The sequence below is a fragment of the Crotalus tigris genome, unplaced genomic scaffold (assembly GCF_016545835.1).
Source record: "Crotalus tigris isolate CLP2741 ecotype Arizona unplaced genomic scaffold, ASM1654583v1 scf7180000017961.1242950, whole genome shotgun sequence".
Lineage (NCBI taxonomy): Eukaryota > Metazoa > Chordata > Lepidosauria > Squamata > Viperidae > Crotalus > Crotalus tigris.
The window spans coordinates 725872-748141 of NW_024096745.1; the positions used below are offsets into that span (position 1 = coordinate 725872).

General features: G+C 35.6%; 1 protein-coding gene across 5 annotated transcripts in view; it reads right to left on the reverse strand.

Moving 5' to 3' along the window:
* Window positions 1-22270, reverse strand: part of GAS2 (growth arrest specific 2) — a 178443-nt gene that overhangs the window by 24451 nt on the left and 131722 nt on the right. For all 5 annotated transcript variants that reach the window (XM_039345568.1, XM_039345564.1, XM_039345565.1 and 2 more), the window contains exons 6-7: window positions 18789-18933; window positions 12383-12490 (exon numbers count right to left, since the gene is read on the reverse strand). In XM_039345568.1, coding sequence (XP_039201502.1) covers window positions 12383-12490; window positions 18789-18933 — 253 coding nt within the window. The remainder of the gene's footprint in view (window positions 1-12382; window positions 12491-18788; window positions 18934-22270) is intronic.

Here is a 22270-nt window from a genome sequence, read left to right on the forward strand (position 1 = left end):
TAATCAAGTGCCTAGAAATAACAGGAGTCAGTAGAAACATCAGAAAATTTGTGCAAAGATCGATGGCACAATGGAAGACACAGTTGCAGATCAATGGTGAGAAGCTGGGAGAGGTTAATATCAAGAGAGGAATATTTCAAGGAGATTCATTATCACCATTACTATTTGTTATTGCACTGTTTCCTCTGTCAACAATACTGAATAACTCAGGACATGGCTATCAAACATCAAAAACATCTGCCAGACTATCCCACCTCCTTTATATGGATGATCTGAAGCTGTATGGAAAAACATCATCTGAAATAGAATCGCTGCTCAACACTGTCCGTATATATAGCCAAGATATTGTAATGGAGTTTGGCTTGGACAAATGTGCCACACTTACTATCAAACAAGGAAAAATAGTGAAAACTGAAGGAATCAAGATGCCCCACGAAAATAACATTAAGAGTCTGGATGAGGAAGAGTACTACAAATACTTGGGTATCCTTCAAGCTGACAACATCAAGCACACTGAAGTCAAGAAAAAGATTAGAGGTGAATACATCAAGAGAGTGAAGAAGATCTTAAAATCCAAACTCAATGGAGGAAATACCATAAAGGCAATCAACACCTGGGCAATCCCAGTCATTAGGTACACAGCTGGAATAGTGGACTGGACTCAAGCAGAACTAAAAGCAATGGATAGGCAGACCAGAAAAATAATGACAATGAATCATGCCCTTCATCCACGCAGTGACATTGATAGACTTTATCTACCAAGGCAAATAGGTGGGCGTGGAATGCTACAAGTACATCAGATGGTTGAAGAAGAAAAAATGGCTTTGGAAGAATATCTGAAGAACAATGATGAAGATGCACTGAAATTAGTATATCAGGAAGGCTTACTAACTACTGGAGAGACCAAACTGGCCTACAAGAAAGACCAAATGAAGAACAGAATAGAGGCATGGGAAGACAAAGCACTACATGGCCAATACATGAAAAAAATAGCTGGGAAAGCAGATAATAATAAAACCTGGCAATGGCTAAGAGCAGGAAAATTGAAGAAAGAGACCGAGGGACTAATTCTGGCTGCACAAGACCAAGCCTTAAGGACAAATGCATACAAAGTCAAAATTGAGAAGACAGCAACAGACAGTAAGTGCCGCCTATGCAAAGAAGCTGAAGAAACAGTGGACCACTTGGTAAGCTGTTGCAAGAAGATTGCACAGACTGATTACAAGCAGCGGCATGACAAAGTAGCAACAATGGTGCATTGGAAGATCTGCAAAAAATATCATTTGCCTGTAAGCAAAAACTGGTGGGATCATAAAATAGAGAAAGTCATAGAAAATGATAAAATTAAACTGCTCTGGGACTTCAGAATTCAAACAGACAAGCACCTGCAACATAACACCCCAGACTTAACAATTGTCGATAAGAAAGACAAAAAAGTCTGGATAGTGGACGTGGCAGTGCCTGGAGATAGCAGAATAGAAGAGAAAGAACTGGAGAAGATAACAAAATACAAAGACCTACAAATAGAAATAGAAAGACTGTGGCAAAAGCAAGCAAGGGTAGTACCAATAGTCATAGGCTCCTTGGGTGCAATCCCAAAACAACTGGAGCACCACTTGAACACCATTGGCATTGACAAATTCGCTATTAGTCAATTGCAAAAGGCGGCCTTATTAGGAACTGCTTCCATCCTGCGACGATACCTGTAATACCATCAAACATCCACATCTGCCTATCCCAGGTCCTGGGTAAGGACTCGATAGGTAGACAAAATGCCAAATCCAGTCTGAACATCTGGCTGACTGTGCGATGATCGATAATAATAATAATAATAAAGTTGGAAGGGACCTTGGAGGTCATCAAGTCCAACCCCCTGCTCAGGCAGGTAACCCTATACCATTTCGGACAAATGGCTGTCCAGTTTCTTCTTAAAAATGTCCAGTGTTGGAACATTCACTGATTCTGAAGGCAGATAGTTTACATTTCCTCTGTTTCCTCCTATTAATTGGCATTTAAGTTTATAAATTAAACACATTTAACAAACACATTTAAGTGCTTAGATTACATCCACTCCTTTCATGGTATCCAATTAGCTTAGAAGAGAAATATACGTTCACTGCAGGAAACAGCAATATTTTCAAGCATTAGATACTACCGTGAGATTTCAGGCAATGCTGAGGGTGGAATAAACAACAGAGATGAAAATAATAAAATGTCCAAAAGCTCAAGCAAAGTCATGTGAGAGAACAGGTATAACGCATAAAATCTGGATCATTTTATCTATGTTTCTTAATTTTTTAAATTGGAAAATACTGGATTCCCTTCCAGGATTTCAGAGGTATTACATTGTCAACGCCAACCAATTGCAAATAGCATCAGTAGGTAAATAATGATGTGTTCACCAAAAGGGCCTGTGGCCAACATTCGTGCTGAGGGAAAAGAAATTTGAATGGGAAAGCAGTAAAGTCCGTCTTTCTTTCCCTAGTGTTTCAGTCATGATATAGAAAATACAGTAGATCAAATTCCCACTTGGTCTATCAGAAATTCTTACTCATAACAAGAATGATTTGGAGAGGATGCATGTATATGAGTTTAAAGACTTCTTTTTCAGTATGACATATCATTAACAAAACACAAGAGGAAGCACCCCAAAAAAGTTGTGGTTTTTTAAAAAAAATATTACTTCACCCTTTTCTTTATTCCTAGGAATCGTCTGAACATGCCCATTCATTTTTCTTGCTAACATTTTTCAAAACAGGCTTGTTGTTTTCATATTCCCAGGGCTGAGAGACAGTGACAAACTTTCTCATCCAAGAAGCTTCTTCAGCTCTGACTGGATGGTGGGCAATGGGTATAAATCCTTCCATTCCCCACCATCCAGCCAGAGTTGAAGAAGCTTCTTGGATGAGAAGCGAAACGTCGTCAAAGAAAAATAAGAAAGTCCAGTTGCCTCGTGAAAAAAGCACTTTGGGACATCTTTGCAGTATTATCAGGAAAATGCTATGTTTATTTAGTCATAGTGTAAAAATAACAACTATCATATTATAAATTAATGTGAAAACTTTTAACCTTACCCATCTTAAAAAAATACTGGGAGAAAGGGAATGGGGTAGACTGAAAATCTCCTTTTTACACAGAAAAATTGTAATGCAAAAATCCTCCCTACTTTGGAAAATATAATTTTCTAAAAATTCTGAGAGAGAATACAAACCTCACTCCAAAGGCAATTTTGAAGTATTTTAAAAGAAACTGATATGGTAGAAATTGAAGTATATTTATGATATCACAGTTTTGTTTATCTTAAAAAGTAATACCCATGATATAATGTGAACCTTCACATTCACATATTTTGTTGCTAAACTATTATCCTGTATTTGGTGTGTGTGTGGTTAGGCTCAATTATTCCCAGCAAAGAGTTCGTTTTCCAAAATTAGCTTCCCTTGAAAATATAATAGTTTTATATATAACATAAAACAATACATTTAATATTAAATACTAATGTCCAGATTTTAAAATATTCCAAAAAGGAAACTTATGCAATAACCTTCCTGAACATCAGCATTTTTTAAAGTGCTTCATCATTTGGAAATGCAATTCTTCCTGGAAATTGATCCCTGGAATCATTTTTAAATTTTGTTTTACATTTTGTAAGTAAAATAACTGGTTGTATAACTTTCCCTGAAAAACACTGTAAGACATTCATTGTTGTACTTACTTTAAAATGCTTAATATTTTTTACACTTTTTGTGATTGTAAAATGGAATTATTTAATCGAAACTTACTGCTATACTATCCTGATAGGTGGTATTAGCTGGAAAAAAAATGAGGAGAATCCATTAAAGAGCTATTGGAAATGTTTTTGCCTTCTAAGATATAATTAACTTTTTTCTCCCTTTCTATATATTGTTACAGATCAGCTATATAACAACTTTTGCAATATTTGAAGATGGAAATGAGACTGTCTCTTCATCTTTTTATTTATATGCTAATTGTAATGCAACTCCCTCAATCTTTTTTCATGAAACCTGATCACCATATCCATTGCTCCCCTGGAGACATTTATATCTTCTGTATCCAAAACTAATCATTGTGATTCAGTTCAAGTTTGATCCAGGACCTAGTTTTAGCTGGTTTCCTTGGTTAAAACTGTCTCACTGAGCATCTCTACTAGAAGATAAAGATTAATGCAATGTTCCCTATCGGTGGGAATATGGAAGCATACTACTAACTCTCCTTGAAATGCTTTGCAAAGATTGCATGTAATTTTGAGATGCCCTGTCTTTAGAAGTATTTTCAGAGGATGGTCATGTAATTGAGTCCTTTCAGAATAAATGTCTGCAATATCTTGTTCTTTAAATGGTCAAAGATTTCTGTTAATGGTAATCCTATAAATCAAGGAGCCATTAAAACAATGCATTTTAAAAAGAGAAATTCCATTTCCTTCATGAATGTTCTGTTTACACTTTCTGATCCACACATGTGCTAAAAAAATAAACATACACATAAACAAACATAGCTACTTTCTCCCTATAACAATATGCTCTAATTTTCCACTAAGCTTTTTAGAATAATATTGAAAAGAAATGTTCACTATAAAGATAGTGTCTTGTATATTTTTCCCATCATTTGCAGGGAGGACGTGTAAATATACATAAGACATAGTGGTTTGGATGATGGTACTCCAATTATCTGGAGGGACTGGGATGCAGACCTAATTCTGATCTGTTTATAAAACCAGAAGGCAGTTTCCAAATAATAAAGTGTACAATCTTATTGTTCGATCATACTAATTTTTATTGTTTTGTATTTGTTTAATCAAATCCTAAAGTGAGCAATAACAAAGAGAAAAAACTATCCAATGGTTATTCAACTGGACAGAAAGAGAAAACAGTGGACCAATTTTACTATTTCTTCTGAAATATGCCTGCTTATTAATATATAAAGAGGACTGTTTCATAGTTATGAGCAAATGATAGATCATAGATAACTATTACCTCACCGGCCAGTTTCCAGTAGACAACGGCAGCTGATTATGGTATTCTTAACAAGGAATACCTCATTTGAACAAGAAACGGCAACAATGCCTTTTGCTCAGAATAACTTGGATGAGATTACTGTCTTAATTGTTGAAGAGATTCTTAGAATCTCCTTTTGCTTTGTAAATTTAAAACACATTCTTGGCTGGGAAGCATGTAGTAAAGTAAATAGACTGATCAAGATTAAGTGTGTGTTGGGGGGAAGTTGATATCAAATTGGTTGATGTTGAATGAAATACTAAGAGGTTACGATGTATGTAATATCGCCCAACCAACAAAATGAGACATGAAATATCATCTTTCTTTCCTGACTATACCAGAATTTCATTGCTTTTATAAAAAAATAGTCTATAACATGTGGTTTACATAAACATTCCTCTTGATTTATGGGACAATGTACTGCTTTTATCCAAACATGAATTTCAAGAGATCTTTTATTTTGAGTTTAAAATCTCTGAAATTATAAAAATATATTGCTATATATCAGGGTAAGATATGAAATTATACAGTTTAAAAACATCCTAGGAATGCAAGTTTCATTATCTTTACCTTTGATAAAAAAAATGTATCCAATTCCCCAAATGTCATTTGAATGAAAACAAGTTTAATTGTTAAAAATTAAAATGTGGGGAAAAAATAAAATTAACTAAGTGTCTATTTGTGTAAAAGGTTTTGAATGCTTACTTCTCAAATTTTCAACTTATGTTCCTATGTATTCATATACTGTTCAATTCTATGAGTTTTCTTATGCCATGCTGGCAAACAACTCTCTACCATCTTGGATGAAAATACATGAATGAGAATTTTATCTACTTAATTTTTTTATAAGAACCTGCTAAAATTCACAGCTTTCTCCAAAAATTGGATAAAAATTTCAGATATTTTAATGAATGTTGGGAAAATTGAATTAAACCATAGAAACACCACGATGCTTGAATTTTGTTTTAAATTTCAAAGATTGTGAATTTAAAACCATATTAAATATTTCTATATTTGAAAAACCTTCACACTTAACCATTACTATTGCTAATTTCAATGTAAGTAGTTTCTACTCTTATTCCTTGACCCCTATCTTTTACTTTAATCCTAATTAAATAGGAATTAATCCAAATAGAAAGTAATCTAATAATTTATGGATTGTATTAATACAAAAGGTTACATATGAGCTTGAAGATGCTTTAAGTGATAATCCATAGTTGTGATTATATATAATAGAGGAATATAATTATGTCTCCATTCACAAGAAATATATTTCCAGTGTTTATGCCCAGACATGGGCATCTTTTCCCAGGTTGTATCCTTCTAAAAATCTGCTAGTTAAAGATACAAATCATGTGTCTGATATACAAAGAGTTACACATTCAGTGCCATAATTTATAAAAAGTTACATCAAGGCTGATCATTATCAAGCATTTTCAGTAGCAAAGTGGAATAAAGAAATTAAATGGATGAAGCTTGTTTCCATCTCTTTATTTTCAGGAAGCCAAACTATTTAACTCTGAGAGGCCAGATTACTTTGAAAGAATCAAAAGCAGAACTCATAAAGCTGATGACAAATATGTAGGCAACTCCCATATATGAAATCCATTTACTGTACCTAGTTTCTGTATTATAGGGATTAGAGTGGCTACATAAAGAATTCAGAGCATTATACACCTTCAACACAGATTTATATTATCCCTTTCCAGTAATGCAGACCTGTCAATTTGCACCAGATCTGAGCGTTCAGAATGCCAGAAGCAACAAGTCCCTTCACCTCAGTCATTGTTAAGTTTATTAGAAGCTTAACCTATTCTCATCTGCTAAGAAAAGCAAATCACAGCCTGATGGGAGAATACTTTGGATACACAGAAATTGAAAGGTTTGCTGAATCTGAGAGAAACTCCATTTGAAGACAATGGAATTTCTTTGCAGGCATGCCCAGGAAATAACCTTTTCTGGTGATCATGATGGATATTGAGCTTAATGAACAAGATGATGAATGCTCAGTCTAATAAAGCACACATAGTCTATCTGAATGCACAGGTGCACAAAGAGACAATAGCATGCAAGAGTACGCTGCCAAAGCCCAGGAGAAGATCAAAGTATAACTGATGGATAAAAGCACCAAGTCAGGACATGAACTTTCCTGATCAACAATTGCCCAAGAACAGCTACACTGCACTCCAAACTGCCTTCTAAATTTGCAACACTTTTCTCAGCAAGATTGATGAAAAGCAGCTGGTCAGAATCCAACACTTTTTGGTTATAACACAGGAGAGAAAGAGGAATTCCATACACAATTAGTGTATATGTTTGAACACACACAAGATGTACGTGTGTGTGGTGTAAAAAGCATGAAGAAATTTTCTAGTTTATTTGTTGTTGCTTTGTCTGCTCACTATTATTTTATGCTGGGAAATCTCTCTGGGATGAAAGATCTAAAAACCAACTTTGGGTAACTATCTGACTGCATATATATATTACCTTGAGTGTTTGGTTGTTGTTGTTTTATGGTTGTTGTTGTTTTTTTGATGCACCCTGTCATCCCAAATATGGGAGAAAGGAATCTTTTGCCTGTATCAGTTCAATCTAAAGCCATCCACAGGCAGCAGTCGCTACTGCGACATCATTTGTTAGCAATCCAAATTTTTTGGGGGATTGCTAACAAAGAATTAAAGGAGACTGGAATAGCTATTTCGAGCTAATTAGCTCTCATCAGCCAGGACATACCCTTCTGAGATTCGAACCTGGGCTGATATATATATTAGCAGTCAGATAGCTACCCAAAGTAGCTTACATTAATTGGAAAAAAATGTTAATCAGTAATGTGCATATCTAATTTGCTCTGCTGCAATTGGCTGTAAACAAATAGCTTAAGAGAGAAAGGCCATTTTCCCCTTTGAGTAATATAATTGCTTGGCAAAAGGCAGAAAGATAGCAAATCTGTAAATAAAGTAAATAGGTAAATTTAAAAAAAAGACCAGAAAATCATTCCTAATCTCTCCTTTAAACTAAAAGTGATTTTAGGAATTGAAACAGGAAAAGTGGTCAGCCTTATGTTTGAACCAGTTAACCACCATTATGGGATACATTTCTAGATTACTATGCTCCTAAGCAAGCATTACTATCTAGAAATAAGTACCGAACTGCATCTTTAAAAATATTCTTTCTATTTTAGGGTAGCAAAATAAAATATTGGGAAATTGAGTGAAAAGTATAGCTGTTGGCCTCAATTGTTAACATTTGTTTTAAGAACAGTATGCACATAAGCCCTCAAAACATAGAGAAGAAGGAATAATGCTGTCATCCTGAGGTAGTAACCTTCATGATAGCTACATAGCTGTCTACTGCAACTTCCATTCAAGAATGTCAAAATGTTCTGAATTAAGTTGCATTCTAGACTAATAAGACTGGAACTGAAAGAAGAAAGAAGCACAATGTTTAAGAGTCTGTGATTTATAGTGAAGTGAATTGAAACCAGGTTCTAGATGCACCTTTCCTGAAAATAAATTTAAAAAAAAAACTCTCACCACTTTTTAGAGTGCCAAATTACTATCAACCGTCTGGTAGTATTGATTTACATTTTTCATGATAACAATATATAGTCTAAAATAACAGTCAAATATTCGTACCCACACAACAAAAGAGTCCATTTTGGTTAAGATCTACATGGACTCAAGGCCGAAAATTAATACAAGGGATTGTTTCTTAAAGGTTTTCTAATGGAAACGACTATGACAGATTTTTGTTTGGAAGAGTTCATGGTTCCCAGTAAAATACATAAGAAAGTATCACTGGCATTGAAAATGAAACTAAGTAGGCTTACAGATAGGTTTAGGACTACTTGAAGTCATGGCTGAAAATTAATGCCAGGGATAGATTCTTAGACATTTTCTAAGGGAAGCGACTGTGACAGCTTTTCATTTGGAGTTGCTTGTGGTCCAGAGTAAATAACATAGGAAAATCCGATTGGCATTGAAAATGAAAGTATGGTTACTGTTAGGGTTAGATCCAGTGTGGGATTCAAATATGTGAACAACCAGTTCTCTGTGTGGATGCCACTTCCGGAAGTCCATTCTGGCCTGGGGAACAAAAAATTAGCTACCAGCTCTGCCGAAGTGATGCGAACCGGCTGAATCCCACCACTGGTTAGATCTGCTTGAAGTCATAGCAGAAATCTTATGATAGGGATCGATTCTTAGTGGTTATCTGAAGAAATTGTCAGTGATAGCTTTTATTTTGGACTTGTTTGTGGCCCACAGTAAATTACATGGGAAAATCCCATTGCCAATGAAAATGAAACTAGGGTTAGGGTTAGGTCTATTTGAAGTCATGGCTGAAATCTAATGCTAGGGATAGTTTCTTAGCACTTTTTAAAGGAAAGGGTCAATGAAAACTTTTTGTTCGGGTTTTTTGTGGTCCAGAGTAAATTACATGGGAAAATCTCATTGGCATTGAAAATGAAACTAGGGTTAGTGTTAGTGTTAGGTCTATTAAAAGTCATGGCCGAAATCTAATGTTAGGGATAGATTCTTAGCAGTTTTCTAAGGAAAGCATCAGTGACAGATTTTCATTCAGAATTGTTTGGGGTTCACAGTAAAATACATGGGAAAATTCCATTACCATTGAAAATGAAATAGGTTTAGAGTTAAGGATTACATAGATCTTAACATTCCAATAGCCTGTTTTCACTCTCAGGGAGCATTAAGCAGCTGATACATTCATTTGCAACATAGACCTCCATGAACTTTTAGAAACAGGATGACTATCTGCAATTGAGAAGTAGCTTCTACCAGGTGATCCTTTCACATGAATTGAAATCTTGGATTACTAAGGTCCAAGTCATGTAGAAGCTTTTACATGTGCATTAAAACTCCTTCCTACTAGAGACATCCATATGGTTGTGTAGACTACCTCCTCATCAGCAGGATTTTTAGCAAATGGAGACAGGATCCTCATTGTTTTTCAGATATGAAGATGTGGCCTGAAAGGACTATGGAAAATAAATCTTTGGATTTCTTCTACTGTCCTACCTGAAATGAAACATGGTATCTTTTGCCTCTATAATATTTGCTCTGTGAATGAGCTATGACCTCTTCCTAATCTCGAAACGTATCTCTTAATAACTTAATGCTTTATTATTGCTATCATTAATAAAATTCATTGTTTCCATTTGTTGTTAGTACCTGTACTTTAGTTTGAACTTTGATTTTTTTATATCATTTTGTTTTGCTCTAAATTGTTCTAAGACCATGTAGTCTTCAGAAGACTAAAACGAATCCATAAAAATTGAAATCAAAGAAAATGTTACCATCTGAGCCTGGGATTTGCTAGAGTACTGTAGATGAATTACATTCCTTACAATGTTTATTACCAAAACAAGTCTGAGGCATGTTTAAACATAAAATCATGAAACCCCAGAAAGACTACACAAGTATGAAACTTGAAAAGTAATTCATTATTTTTCCTTTGACTGTCAGACAGACAAGATACATAGCCCTGTATCATGCATATCCTTAAAATGTATTCATACACAAAGATAAAAACACAAATAAACAAGGGAAATGGAATCTGAAATCACGAGTTCTTTAAAAACTACTGAAGATATCATCATATAGACATAGACATCATATCTAAAATACTTTGAAACTGGAGCCTAAATATATGGTTTTGCCTTTATTCATTTTATTTTCATTCTTTATATTCTATGTTTTCCTTTACCATAGTTTCAGTCTCTGCATTATTTGATTTCTCACATTTGACCTATCTCTATCTTGTTACAGGATGCTACTTCCAGTAATTAATAAATTAAATAAATAAATTTAATTTGCTTATTTATTTAATTAATGTAATAATTATATTAAAAAATCAATAAATCTTCCACAGAGTTTCTAAGAGGAAAGAATAGTATTTTTTATTTCCCATCAGGTGAAAAATGGAAGATACTCATCATAGTAGGAAAAAGCTGACTAACTTGTCCACATTCAGAAGCAGGGTAGATAACATTTAGAAAAGAGGTCTCCAACCTTTCTCAGTTGACAGACTGGAGGGAAAGGGAGGGGGAAGCATTTTACACTCGTGCACGTGCACACAAACAGGGCACGAGCACCCACAATGCAAACGGGGCGGTGCGAGCACCCGTGTGTCACTACCACTGCCCCATTTTTGCTGCATGAGTGCTAGCACCACCCCGGATTTGCCACGTGGCACCCCATTTTTGCCATGCGATGCCCCATTTGTATAGCAGCAGTACTAGTGCAAGAGGGTGTGAGTGCTCATACATACGTGCGCACACTGACCAACCTGTCCCGCAGCCCAGTGGTCAGTAGGCCACGGTCCGGTAGTGGGCTGCAGCCCACAAGTTGTGGACCCCTGATTTAGAAGACTACAAGTCTTTAGGGTACACTGAAAACTCAAAAAGGCAGGAAGGGAAGAAAAAGAACGTAATGTTAAATCATTTTTGAGCTAGTGCTAAGAAAACCATAAGGTTGTATTCATGTGATCATCAGGCATTGGCTCAAATTCATCTTTAGCTTTACGCACAAGCATAGTGAGATCTAGAAGTGAATATCTTGCAGCAATGGATTAGGGATTAATGGATGAATAAATTCCCCTGAATTGAGCTCAGGGCCTGGTGATTTCACATATGTGTCTATGTCACTTTCTTGTCAACAATACATAAACAGTTTGCTGTTGGCTGATGCTGGGATTTTTGGTGAGAAAACAATGTTCTAAAAGCAAATATGGCTAGAAGTGTGTGGATCTTGATAGTCACAAAAATCATATTGAGAATATAATCTGAATTTATTTCAGACTGTTTTTCATATGAATAATACAGATTGGCCCTGAAGGTTCCCCCAAGACTAGAGCTGATTGAAGGGTGGAGAGAGAAGGAAAGACTGAGGAAAAAGGGATAAAGAGGAATTCAGTGAACTACATGGAGAGAACAAATCTTGAAATAGTAGCGAATATCTCTAGTTCTGATATAGGATGAGGGTAAAGGTTCAATCTCCAAGCTTGTGGTTTGGTTTTGTCACCAGGCTAGGTAACATCTTCAGGAGAGTTTAGGGGATGTCAGTGTCAGTGTTCTTCTGTTTATAAGGGCTTCAGGTGTGGATGTATCAAGTGAGGGTCTTGTAATGGGTCGGGTATGAGAACAAATCTTAGTTGATGGGATTCAAGTATTCAGTAAGTAAGACTTCTGAGATGACATCCTGCTCACAGCCCCTTCAACATTGACAGAGCACATGAATGTAGGCTCCTGAATATCTTTTTATAATAGCACAGGTCACAAAACATTTCTCTCACTCATTTGCTTACTTACCATATTTCACTTCACAAAAAGAATACTATTTTTTTCTTACCCTGATGAAAAGGATCTTCTCTCCAACTCTGTATCTTCCCTGTGAAAGGCGCTCCACACAAAATTTACTAGGGCATTTACAAGGCGGATCTTCAGAAATATGTTTGACCTAAAAAAAGTTATAATTTCAATGTATATTCTGCATTATTCTTCCATTATCTCAGATTATATCCAGTCTCTGTCAGAGATGGAACTAATTTCCAGACTTTTCTGAAATGTAGATCCTCTGAATGTATAGTCTTCCCATTCCTACATTTCCCAAAACAGGACTTTCAATAGGTGTGCCCACTGAGTTACAGGACCTCTTCTTTGGATACAGATAGTTAATATACCATTACTCTGCTTTGTTCCTGTTACAAGGCGAGTTAAGAATTAAGTCTCTCTCTGTGTGTCATTTTAGTCTGATGCATCCATTGGCCTTCTGGAAAGAGCTAAGAGGGCTATCAAATGGGAAGTGAATTAGAATTGTCTCATCTACTACTCTATAATCTGATTACATCATCTCCTCTTACTTTCTTAACATCTTGACTTCTTCCATAATTTTCATCTAGAACAGTGTTTCCCAAACTTGATAATTTTAAGGCATGTGGACTTCAACTCCCAGAATTCCACAGCCAGCATTGCTGGCTGTGGAATTCTGGGACTTGAAGTCCTCATGCCTTAAAATTGTCAAGTTTGGGAAACACTAATCAAGAGGCCAAGTGGCATTCAAAAATGAGTAATACTTAACTTGTTGCATCCTTTCAATAGCTTCCCTTCAGATTTCTGAAACCCTGAACTTTAACTACCCCAATTTTGTTGCTAATAAGACATGAAAAATTATTTACATCTCTGCCTCTCAATCCAAAAAATGATGTGCCATTACATTCTATATTATTAATGTTTATAATAAACAGTATCCTTGAGATCTGGCCATTTGTTCAGGAATGTGGATTTAAAAAAAACACATGCAATTAGTTATTTTAATTTAAGTTTTTCCAGTAGAAGGTGTTCACAGACGTTTATTAAATATTGCCTCTGGAATTATTTCAAAGTGTCCTAAATCACAGTAGCTACATGGAGAGAAAGATCTTCCTGCTCATTATTTTGAGAAAGTCCTAAAAGTCCTGCGGTTCTGTTCTCTGGTTTTATATGCTTAGTTTAAATCAGGGGTAGGCATACTTGTCTCTTTTATGACTCATGGACTTCAACTCCCAGAATTCCTAAGCCAGCCATGGTCAGGAATTCTGGGAGTTGAAGTCCATGAGTGATAAAAGAGCCAAGGTTGCCTACCCCGGGTTTAAATGGTTAAAACTGGACTACCACTAATTGAAATCCAAAATGTAAGCTGTTCAGCCTCAAGGGTTGGAGAATACTTATGTACACATGGGAAAAGCATGTATGAGCACAATGACAACTTTATATACACTGAGACACATATATAGGTATGTATTCATAATTAATTCAAGATTCTCCTGAACATAGTGTGTTTTCACCCTCAGATGATCCAACTGGCTAGCAGACATCAGGCTGCTGGGCTTTCTGCCATTGATTTCAGGAAGAAATCATTCAGCTAATGATTTCACTCAAATGTTTCTTTTGTAATCCTGTTGGTCATCTCATGATGAGAAGCATAGCAAAGTCTTTTAAAGTGCCTTTATATCCGACCTCTGCATGTGGCTCCAAGAATAGAATTTGCCCAGCTTTGTTATATATACATCATTATCATGTTAGGCATCCATGAGAATCAGAGCAGTATATGGATGTGGTAATATTATAGTATTAAAGTGCAGTAACTCAATTTTGACATTTAAGTACAGTACGAAGACATGATTTTTCACATAATTTTATACTCAATTTTATATCTAAGCATCAATTAATGAAGCATTGATGCTGAGTTTTTTTGGGACATAATCCAAAAATAGCGTTTCAAAAACTAAGTAACTATGAAAACTGTGTCAGAACAAAAACTGCCAATGGTAGCTTTCCATATTGTCTAAGTATTTTGTATTGCATATTCTTCCCATTGATGTCCAATATAATATAATTGCATTAAATTCACAATACGTTGGGTTCTACCATTTTAAAAACCACAAGTAGGTGAAACATTGTTGAGCTGTGCTAATATTTAGTATAATTAGAATTTCCAATGAACTGAAACAACAGAAACTTCACAGCAAAAAAAAGTTTTAGTTGACTAAATTCTTATCTGACATTCAAGTACTACTGCTGATAGGCACATAGATGTATAACTTCTACATAAAGCAGTGTTCCATGATGAAAATTGATCCACTATGCCCATGTCAAATAAAGCAATGAAGGAGCATTTCCTCAACATTTCATCCATTTCAGCTTAATACTCTAGAGACCTTTGTAAATCTAGTTCATAACTCAACAATGTGTAAAGAAAGATGGAGAGCAAGATAAATATGTTGCTAAAAAAAATCTATTAAAGAAAGATAGTGTTTTAAACTTTCTTACATTCTTTTTTTTTTAAAAAAAAATATGTATTTCTCAGATAATAAGAATAAAAGCAGCTTTATTGGATCAGACTAAAGGTGAGCTAATCCAGTGATCTGTTCTCAATTGCGGCCAGTCATACAATCAACCATGTAAGCAGGTCACCAAAACAAATGTTCTATTGCATATTTTATTAGTTCCATTTTAACCAGCCAGAAAATGTGCCAAGTATAAACAATGACTTCACTTTAACTAAACTTGCCCTAAACTTAACTCAACTGGAGTCTTGCTGCTATCACAGGGAGGGAGTGGGGTTTTATCAAGTTGGATTCTTCATAATTGCTTGATTCTTGTACATTTCATCTGGTTTCTTTATTTTCTTTTAGCCAAGCAAGGAAACAGTTATATAATTTTATAATGTGATGAACACATTCATCATCTGTATTCCTCCATATAGGGGGCTCCAAAATGTGAATGTATATTGTGGCAAAGGTGCCATTTTGTAGTATAAACTGGGGATTTTCTGGAAGTTAGGCACAAAAATCTGATGCCCTTTCATAACATTAAAGCTAATCTTGTGCCAATTTATTTTCAAAAACTCATCTCTGTCTACAGGAAAAAAAATTCTATTATGAAGTCCACAGATGTTTTCAAACAAGTCCATCTACAAAAGAAAACTGTTGACATTAGGCCTCATTTTCTAGGAGTATTTGCTCTGAGAATAAAGAAAAGTCTTCTTTTTTCTTTAAATGGCCTTCTTTCCATGAAATATGGCAATGTTTTCCTTTATTCTGTCACTGTTTTACAAGTGGCATTCCTAGCACATTAACAACACATACCGTATTTTCCGGCTTATAAGACGACTTGGCGTATAAGACGACCCCTGACTTTGGAGAAGATTTGCATGGTTAGAAAGTTGTCTTATACGCTGGAGAATACGGTATTTTCTGGTGTATGAGACGACTCAGCGTATAAGACGACCCCCCCGACTTCGGAGAAGATTTGCATGGTTCAGAAAGTCGTCTTATACGCCGTAAAATATGGTAGATAAGATTTATTCTTAATATATAACACATTATATATGTGTGTGTGTGTGTGTGTATACACACACATACCCACACACACACATATACATATACATTGATATATGTATTAAAACTACACTGTAAAAAACCAGGAGGTTTTCAAGAAGCTTGTAGTGCCATTCTCCGAAAAATAGTAAACGGAAGAGAAGAAAAGATCACTTGGGAATATTTTCAAAACAGGCACTTAGGAGTGATATAAATAGTAGTTCAATGCTTTGGCCCAGATTAACGATGTGTTTGGGACAGATGTGTGAGAATGTCCTGAGACATCACATAAGCTCCACTCTATTCAGTCAGATTGCAGGGCTAAGTAAATGGCTAATCAGACTGCACATCTAACCTCACACTCCAAAACTTAAAATCCACATAAGCAGCATAAAATAATACAGTAGTGACCCTGGTGAAAGTGCCTGGATCTGGGAAGCAGATCAGTTGAAGTTATATATGTAAAAGTAGTCCTTGACTTACAACCCCAATCGAGCCTAAAATCTATATTGCTAAGCAAGATAGTTTTGCCCCATTTTACAACGTTTCTTGCCACAATTGTTAAGTGAACTGTTGCAGTTGTTAAGTGAGTGACAAAGTTGTTAAGCGAATCTGGCTTCCCTATTGACTTTGCTTGACAGAGTCGCAAAAGAAGATCACATGACCCCACAATACCGCAGTCGTCATATATGCATGCCAATTGCCAAGTGTCCAAATTTTGATCACCTGAACCATGGGAACACTGCAACGAGTGGAAAGGTGAAAAATGGTCATCGGTCACTTTTTTCAGTGCTGTTTGTAACTCAAATGGTCACTAAACAAATAGTTGAAAATCAAGGACTACTTGCATTCTACTTATGTGGAATAGGGACTTCTGCATATCAGAAAAACGTCTAGGTAACTTTATGTTTGTTTTCTTCAGTTGCTGTTCTACGAATGATAGAGACAAAAAGAATCATCACTTACATTAACTCTACCTTTCTACCTGTTACTCTTTAGGTAGGATGTGTTTCATTTTTATCTCCTGGAGACTGCACGACCATGCTAGCGGGACCGATGGGACGTACAGTGCAAATTCTTAGCAGGCAGTAAGTTGGGAAAGGCTACCTTATATTCTTTTTTTCCCCTCATTTCTTTTTCCCCCTCCTACAAGAATAATGGCTTTTCATTGCTACGCACAAACTTCGCCTCTATTCTTCTCTGACAGCCATAGTGAGAGAGCTTGAAAAGTTAAAGACACAGGAAGGGGGAAAAGTGCTGACCCTAAGAAAGTTTGCATTTCAACAAATTATACACCAAATTCCATCTGTTCATTATAGCTCTTAAGTGGCACAGGGGCTTTCAAGGAGTGCTTAGTTAATTCCCAGGTGAGTAGCTACACACCTACCCTGCGATATAGGAGTTGCCATAGAAACAGCTTCTTTTAAAAGTGTCATTCTTACTTTCCCATTTAACTGTTCGTTCTCTAGAACATGGCTTATTATGTGCTGCTTGTATAAGAGAACACTGACCTTGAACTGAAAAGCAAGTAATATTCTGTTAGGATAAGTACCTAGATTAGCTGCATGAAGAAGAAAGTCCTAGGTTTCAAGTCTGACTTAGAGAGATGAAAAGAAAAAGAGGAAACCTTAAGACCCTGAAACCACTGCCAGGTAAATTCAAAATATGGATCTATCATAAGCTCTTAGTCATTCTTATTCAAAACTCTGCATGATCTCAGACTTTCTTCCTTTCTCCACATAAATTGCCTCTACTTCTCCACCTTCCATTTTTCAAAGCTCTTCAGCATCCCAAAAGAGTATTCCTTGTTATTTAAATGTTCTAAATTGAACACCTGAACACCAACCTATTAGACATCATATCCTTTAAAATCCTATTCAATGCCTCCTTAAAAGAACATTGAAGCACATTTCTTGAGATGCTAACTAGTTATATTGGCCTCATATTGGACGCCTTCATGTCTCCAGCCCATATAAGCAATGAAGTCCATCACATTTGAATGCCACTAGCTGGGGGAATTACTTTATTGTTCTTGTTAACAAAGTTACTTCATTTCTTTCTTTCTTTTTCTGCTGCCTCTCTTTTTTAAGTTTTCCACAGAACCACCTGCTTCATTCTCTGTAAAATACCATGCAAACTCATATTGACAGCAACAGAATAATATTGGGCTAGATAGTCCAGTGGTATAAAGGCCTGATTCAATGTCAACTAGTTAATAATATTAAATAATGAACAAAATCTTAAAAGGAAAAAAATTCCCTGCTCAGTTGTGTTCATCTTTGTTTCTTAGCTGAGAGAGCCAATGTTGTCTGAATACATTTCCATTTTCATGTGGACAACATGACTATATCCTGAGGCACACAGAACACTGTTGCCTTCCCACCAAAATGGTACCTATTTATCTACTTGCATTATCTACTGATAGTAGATCCCTTGCTCTCTTTTTTTGCGTTTTAAAACACATGAAGAGAATCTGAGATGAATAGAGTCGCTAGAATGCTATTACTATTTCTCTCATCTCCAATATCTATATTTCAGCTTATTTGAAAAGTGAATCTGTATGTGTTTGTGTGTATGTACACACACACACACACACACATACCTTGAATGAGCAAGTTTTCGAATCTTATTGTTATGATCATTGGTAGAAATCAGCCTTTAACAACCTGTGAGAAAATATGTCTATATTCTTCCTCTTATTCCTTATTCCCTTTCTTTTATAATTTTAATGTATTGTGTTTTGTATTTTGTTTGGTTTTCTTGTACGTCGCTGAGATAGTTTGGAATTGGGCAATGCCTCCATTCCATTCTATTCCATTAGTATGGAGTCAGTAACAAATAAGGTTCAAAAAGGTATAACAAAATAAGGCTCTAAGAGATATAAGAAAACAAACTTACTGCATCGTCCAGGATTTTTCCTGTGCTCTTTTTGCCAGGTGACTTTGTTGGGGAAGGGGAAGGAGAAGGAAGAGGAGTTGAAAGCGTCTCTTCTTGTTCAATCTCTTTCTCCAGCTTTATCAATCCAGAAGGCTCTACACCAAACCTTTTAAAAGGATAGATTGAACCCTGGATTTATAAATCAGTTCCATCATATTTTCATCAGTTGCTGAAAACTGTGAAAAACCAAACTTCTAATAATCACATTAGAAATTCTTGCTTAAAATAAATCCTGAGACCTGTGTTAGTTATGAGGGTAGACTTGAGGAAAAGCAACTACTGTATTGGTGTTAACATAATCTTACATGCTATATCAACATTACCATTTAATTTTGTACAGCATTGTATTTTATTTCTACAGCCCTGAATTTACTGACATAGAGCTTCTGAATTGTCATTCTTCACAGAGGTCCTTCCAGACAATTGTATCACTCTATCATTAGAGATGAGCCCTTTCCCTATGACCCCACAATGCTCTCATTGGTTGCATGTGATCATGACATAAAGTCAAGTGAATACCAGCTTGACTAGCTGATCAATAGAAAAAAGCAGTTTGCACCAACAAATGTCACTACTGATTATTCCAGTTTCCAGATTATTTGAAATGGTCAGAACACTTTGAATAATTCAAGTAAATTGAAATAAGACATATCTGTGGTTTTAATGACTGGGCATCTGGAAGTACCCTTGGTCAAAAGGCACAACTTAATACATTGCAGCATTTATTGCATAACTTGGCTTGTTTCATTATACAAAGCAATTGGGCATGCTCCTATTCTTTCTGGGATTAAGGAGCAATTCATAGCCTTAAGAAGATTTTCTCCTTTCAGATTTTCCAGAAATATTGAGGCTCAGAATTGCTAGCCATTATGCAGGAGCAGGAAAGATGACAGTGACCTATTGGAAAAGACAGTGAGACCGTGGAAATATTTTTTTTTCTAATTTGTAGAGAATTCAGTGCTGTTTGTTATGCAGTGCAGAACCAAGTCAAATTTAACTCATTGGATTTTCTTTTTCTAATTTCATATCCCAGATTTTTAATAATGCATCTAGTATGGACACACAGATATTGAGAGGCTGTAAATTATTCTGTTCTCCCTGGACCCTTTCTATTCACTTACTCATCAGATATAGCTTCTGTGTTCTTCAACATCTTATAATACAATATATCCTATTTAATGGCTTAAGAGTGTTTTCCTCCAGCTTAGCTGTTACCTTTATTTTGTTTCAGTCCCTTATATTAAATGGTACTATATCTATATATGCTTATATCTTGATATACAATAAATAAAGATTAAGCTGATAGGGAAAATTTTATTTATTCAACTCTGCTTAATCAATTCTTTCTTCTTGTAATTTATTATTTTTTTTAATATGGTGGGTTTAGAAACCTTATTCACTTGAAAGTAAAGCAAAGTATACACTCCTTTATATAGTAACCTTCAGTGGAAAGGATAAATGGACAAGATTGACCCTATGGGTCTGCCCAAGAGAGATTAACTTAACTTTCAGTGATAGCAAAGATCAGAATAGTTAAAGATATAGATTTTTCAATGGGAGAATGCATACAAATTCCTTCTAATTAGATTTGGAGGCAGTATTATGCACTCTTAAGAACTAATCAATCAGTCCTCAAAGAAATTAAGATTTACTGCCTGATTGAAGCAAGTAGAAACTCACATATTTTGATCATGTGATACAAACAGATGACGGATTACAAACAATTATTATATTTGCCAAGATGGGAGAGTATAGAATAAAATTGATAGGCAGGATGAGGGATATTTCTCTGGAAGAGTTCTAGATTGTCAGATAAATGTCAAGACACAAGGCATGTGTCCATACATCACCAGGAATCAAGTCCAATTCAGTAGTAATTAACTATAAATTCTGGATCTTGCAAGCCTAATGGACTTGGAAGGAAAGTGTGTGAGTAGGGGGAGTTTCTCACTTCAGATCCTTCTTTTGAGAACTAATAGAGTACTACCCTCTATGGATCTAAGAGACATCTTTGGATTCTTTTTCCTCCCTTTTGAGTTCCTTGCAAATGCCATATGGTGGAAGTATCCCATTCTATAAGAGGGTGGAATGGGATGCCTCCATTCTGTTTGGAATTCCATGCTCTCTGTATGAGAGAAATATTACATAAAATACCTTTAGTGAAAAGGGTAGGGAACACAACTTTATTTCATCATGGAGATGATGGCCACAAACAGAAAGACAGTGTTTGCCCACACTTGACTTTCTCAGTCAGGCCTGGCAGCTTTAATATAGCAGTTTTTAAATGTAAAAAGAAATCATTTTTATATAGCCATCTTACCATATCTACATTTTACTGAACTTTATATATTTAGACTGAGATTAGCCCTGGGTGTGTAGACCATCATTCATGATTTATCTTGGCAAACATAGGTTTTGGCTTCCTCACAGCATTATCTTTTGGTCTGATTGCATTTTTATTGTTGGTTATTATCTGCTGTTGTTGCTGTCACATATTTTCACTTGAAGTATTAAAAGCAATGGGGGTGGGCCCTTTCCCCCTCAGCATATTGATGGCACTTCCAGACTTCAGCCTCCCATGGGAGCTGGCAAGCCTACAAACTCTTATATCAAAGGTTGGTCATTTGTTGAGATAATGGTGTGAACTCTTATTACTTCCCTATCCACTCTGGAATAACATAGCCATCCATGGTCCAACATTTGAAATTTTTGCTCTGTGTTCTTTCAAACTTTGGAAACATTAACAAATCAAGTTGGGTTTATTTATATCTTACTTTCCATTCCCACTGCTTCCACTCCTATTTCCCACATTTTTGCTGCTACCACTGTAACAAAATTTCTTTTTAATCTGAGGCTAACTACCTCAACACAAAAGAAGTCAAAATTCATCTCAACTCATTATTTTACTTGTGCTGGGGTAGACTGAAAACAAAACACAATTCATATGAGAAAGAGGATGATGATGATGCAAAGATATATGATCATATTACTGTTTACAATAATGATCCAAGGCAAAAAGATCCAGATTGTTGGGGGCAATGTAAATATATATATATATATACATTGCTTACTGGTGTACACCGTTTAGAGAGTGCTCGCACTTAAAGCGGTATATAAGTCTCATAAATAAATAAATCCCAATTATTGAAACAAATACTCTGACTTGAACACACCAAATAATCTATGTAATTGAGAAATCAGTCCTCTATTATGGATTTGTTTTCAGGGTGGTTCCCCCCCCCCCGCATTTTGAAGATGACATACAAGCTCTATCACTTTTTTTCAATAAACCTTGACTGTTTTGTTTGAACAACTGCCTCCAATATGTTCCATGTGTAGTAATAGTTGGACCTTTGCCTTGACCCAGACTAGTATAAATGTTAGTTTGACAGTGCACTGAACCACTAATTTTCTCCATTTCTGCTGCTGCCAAGGATGACATT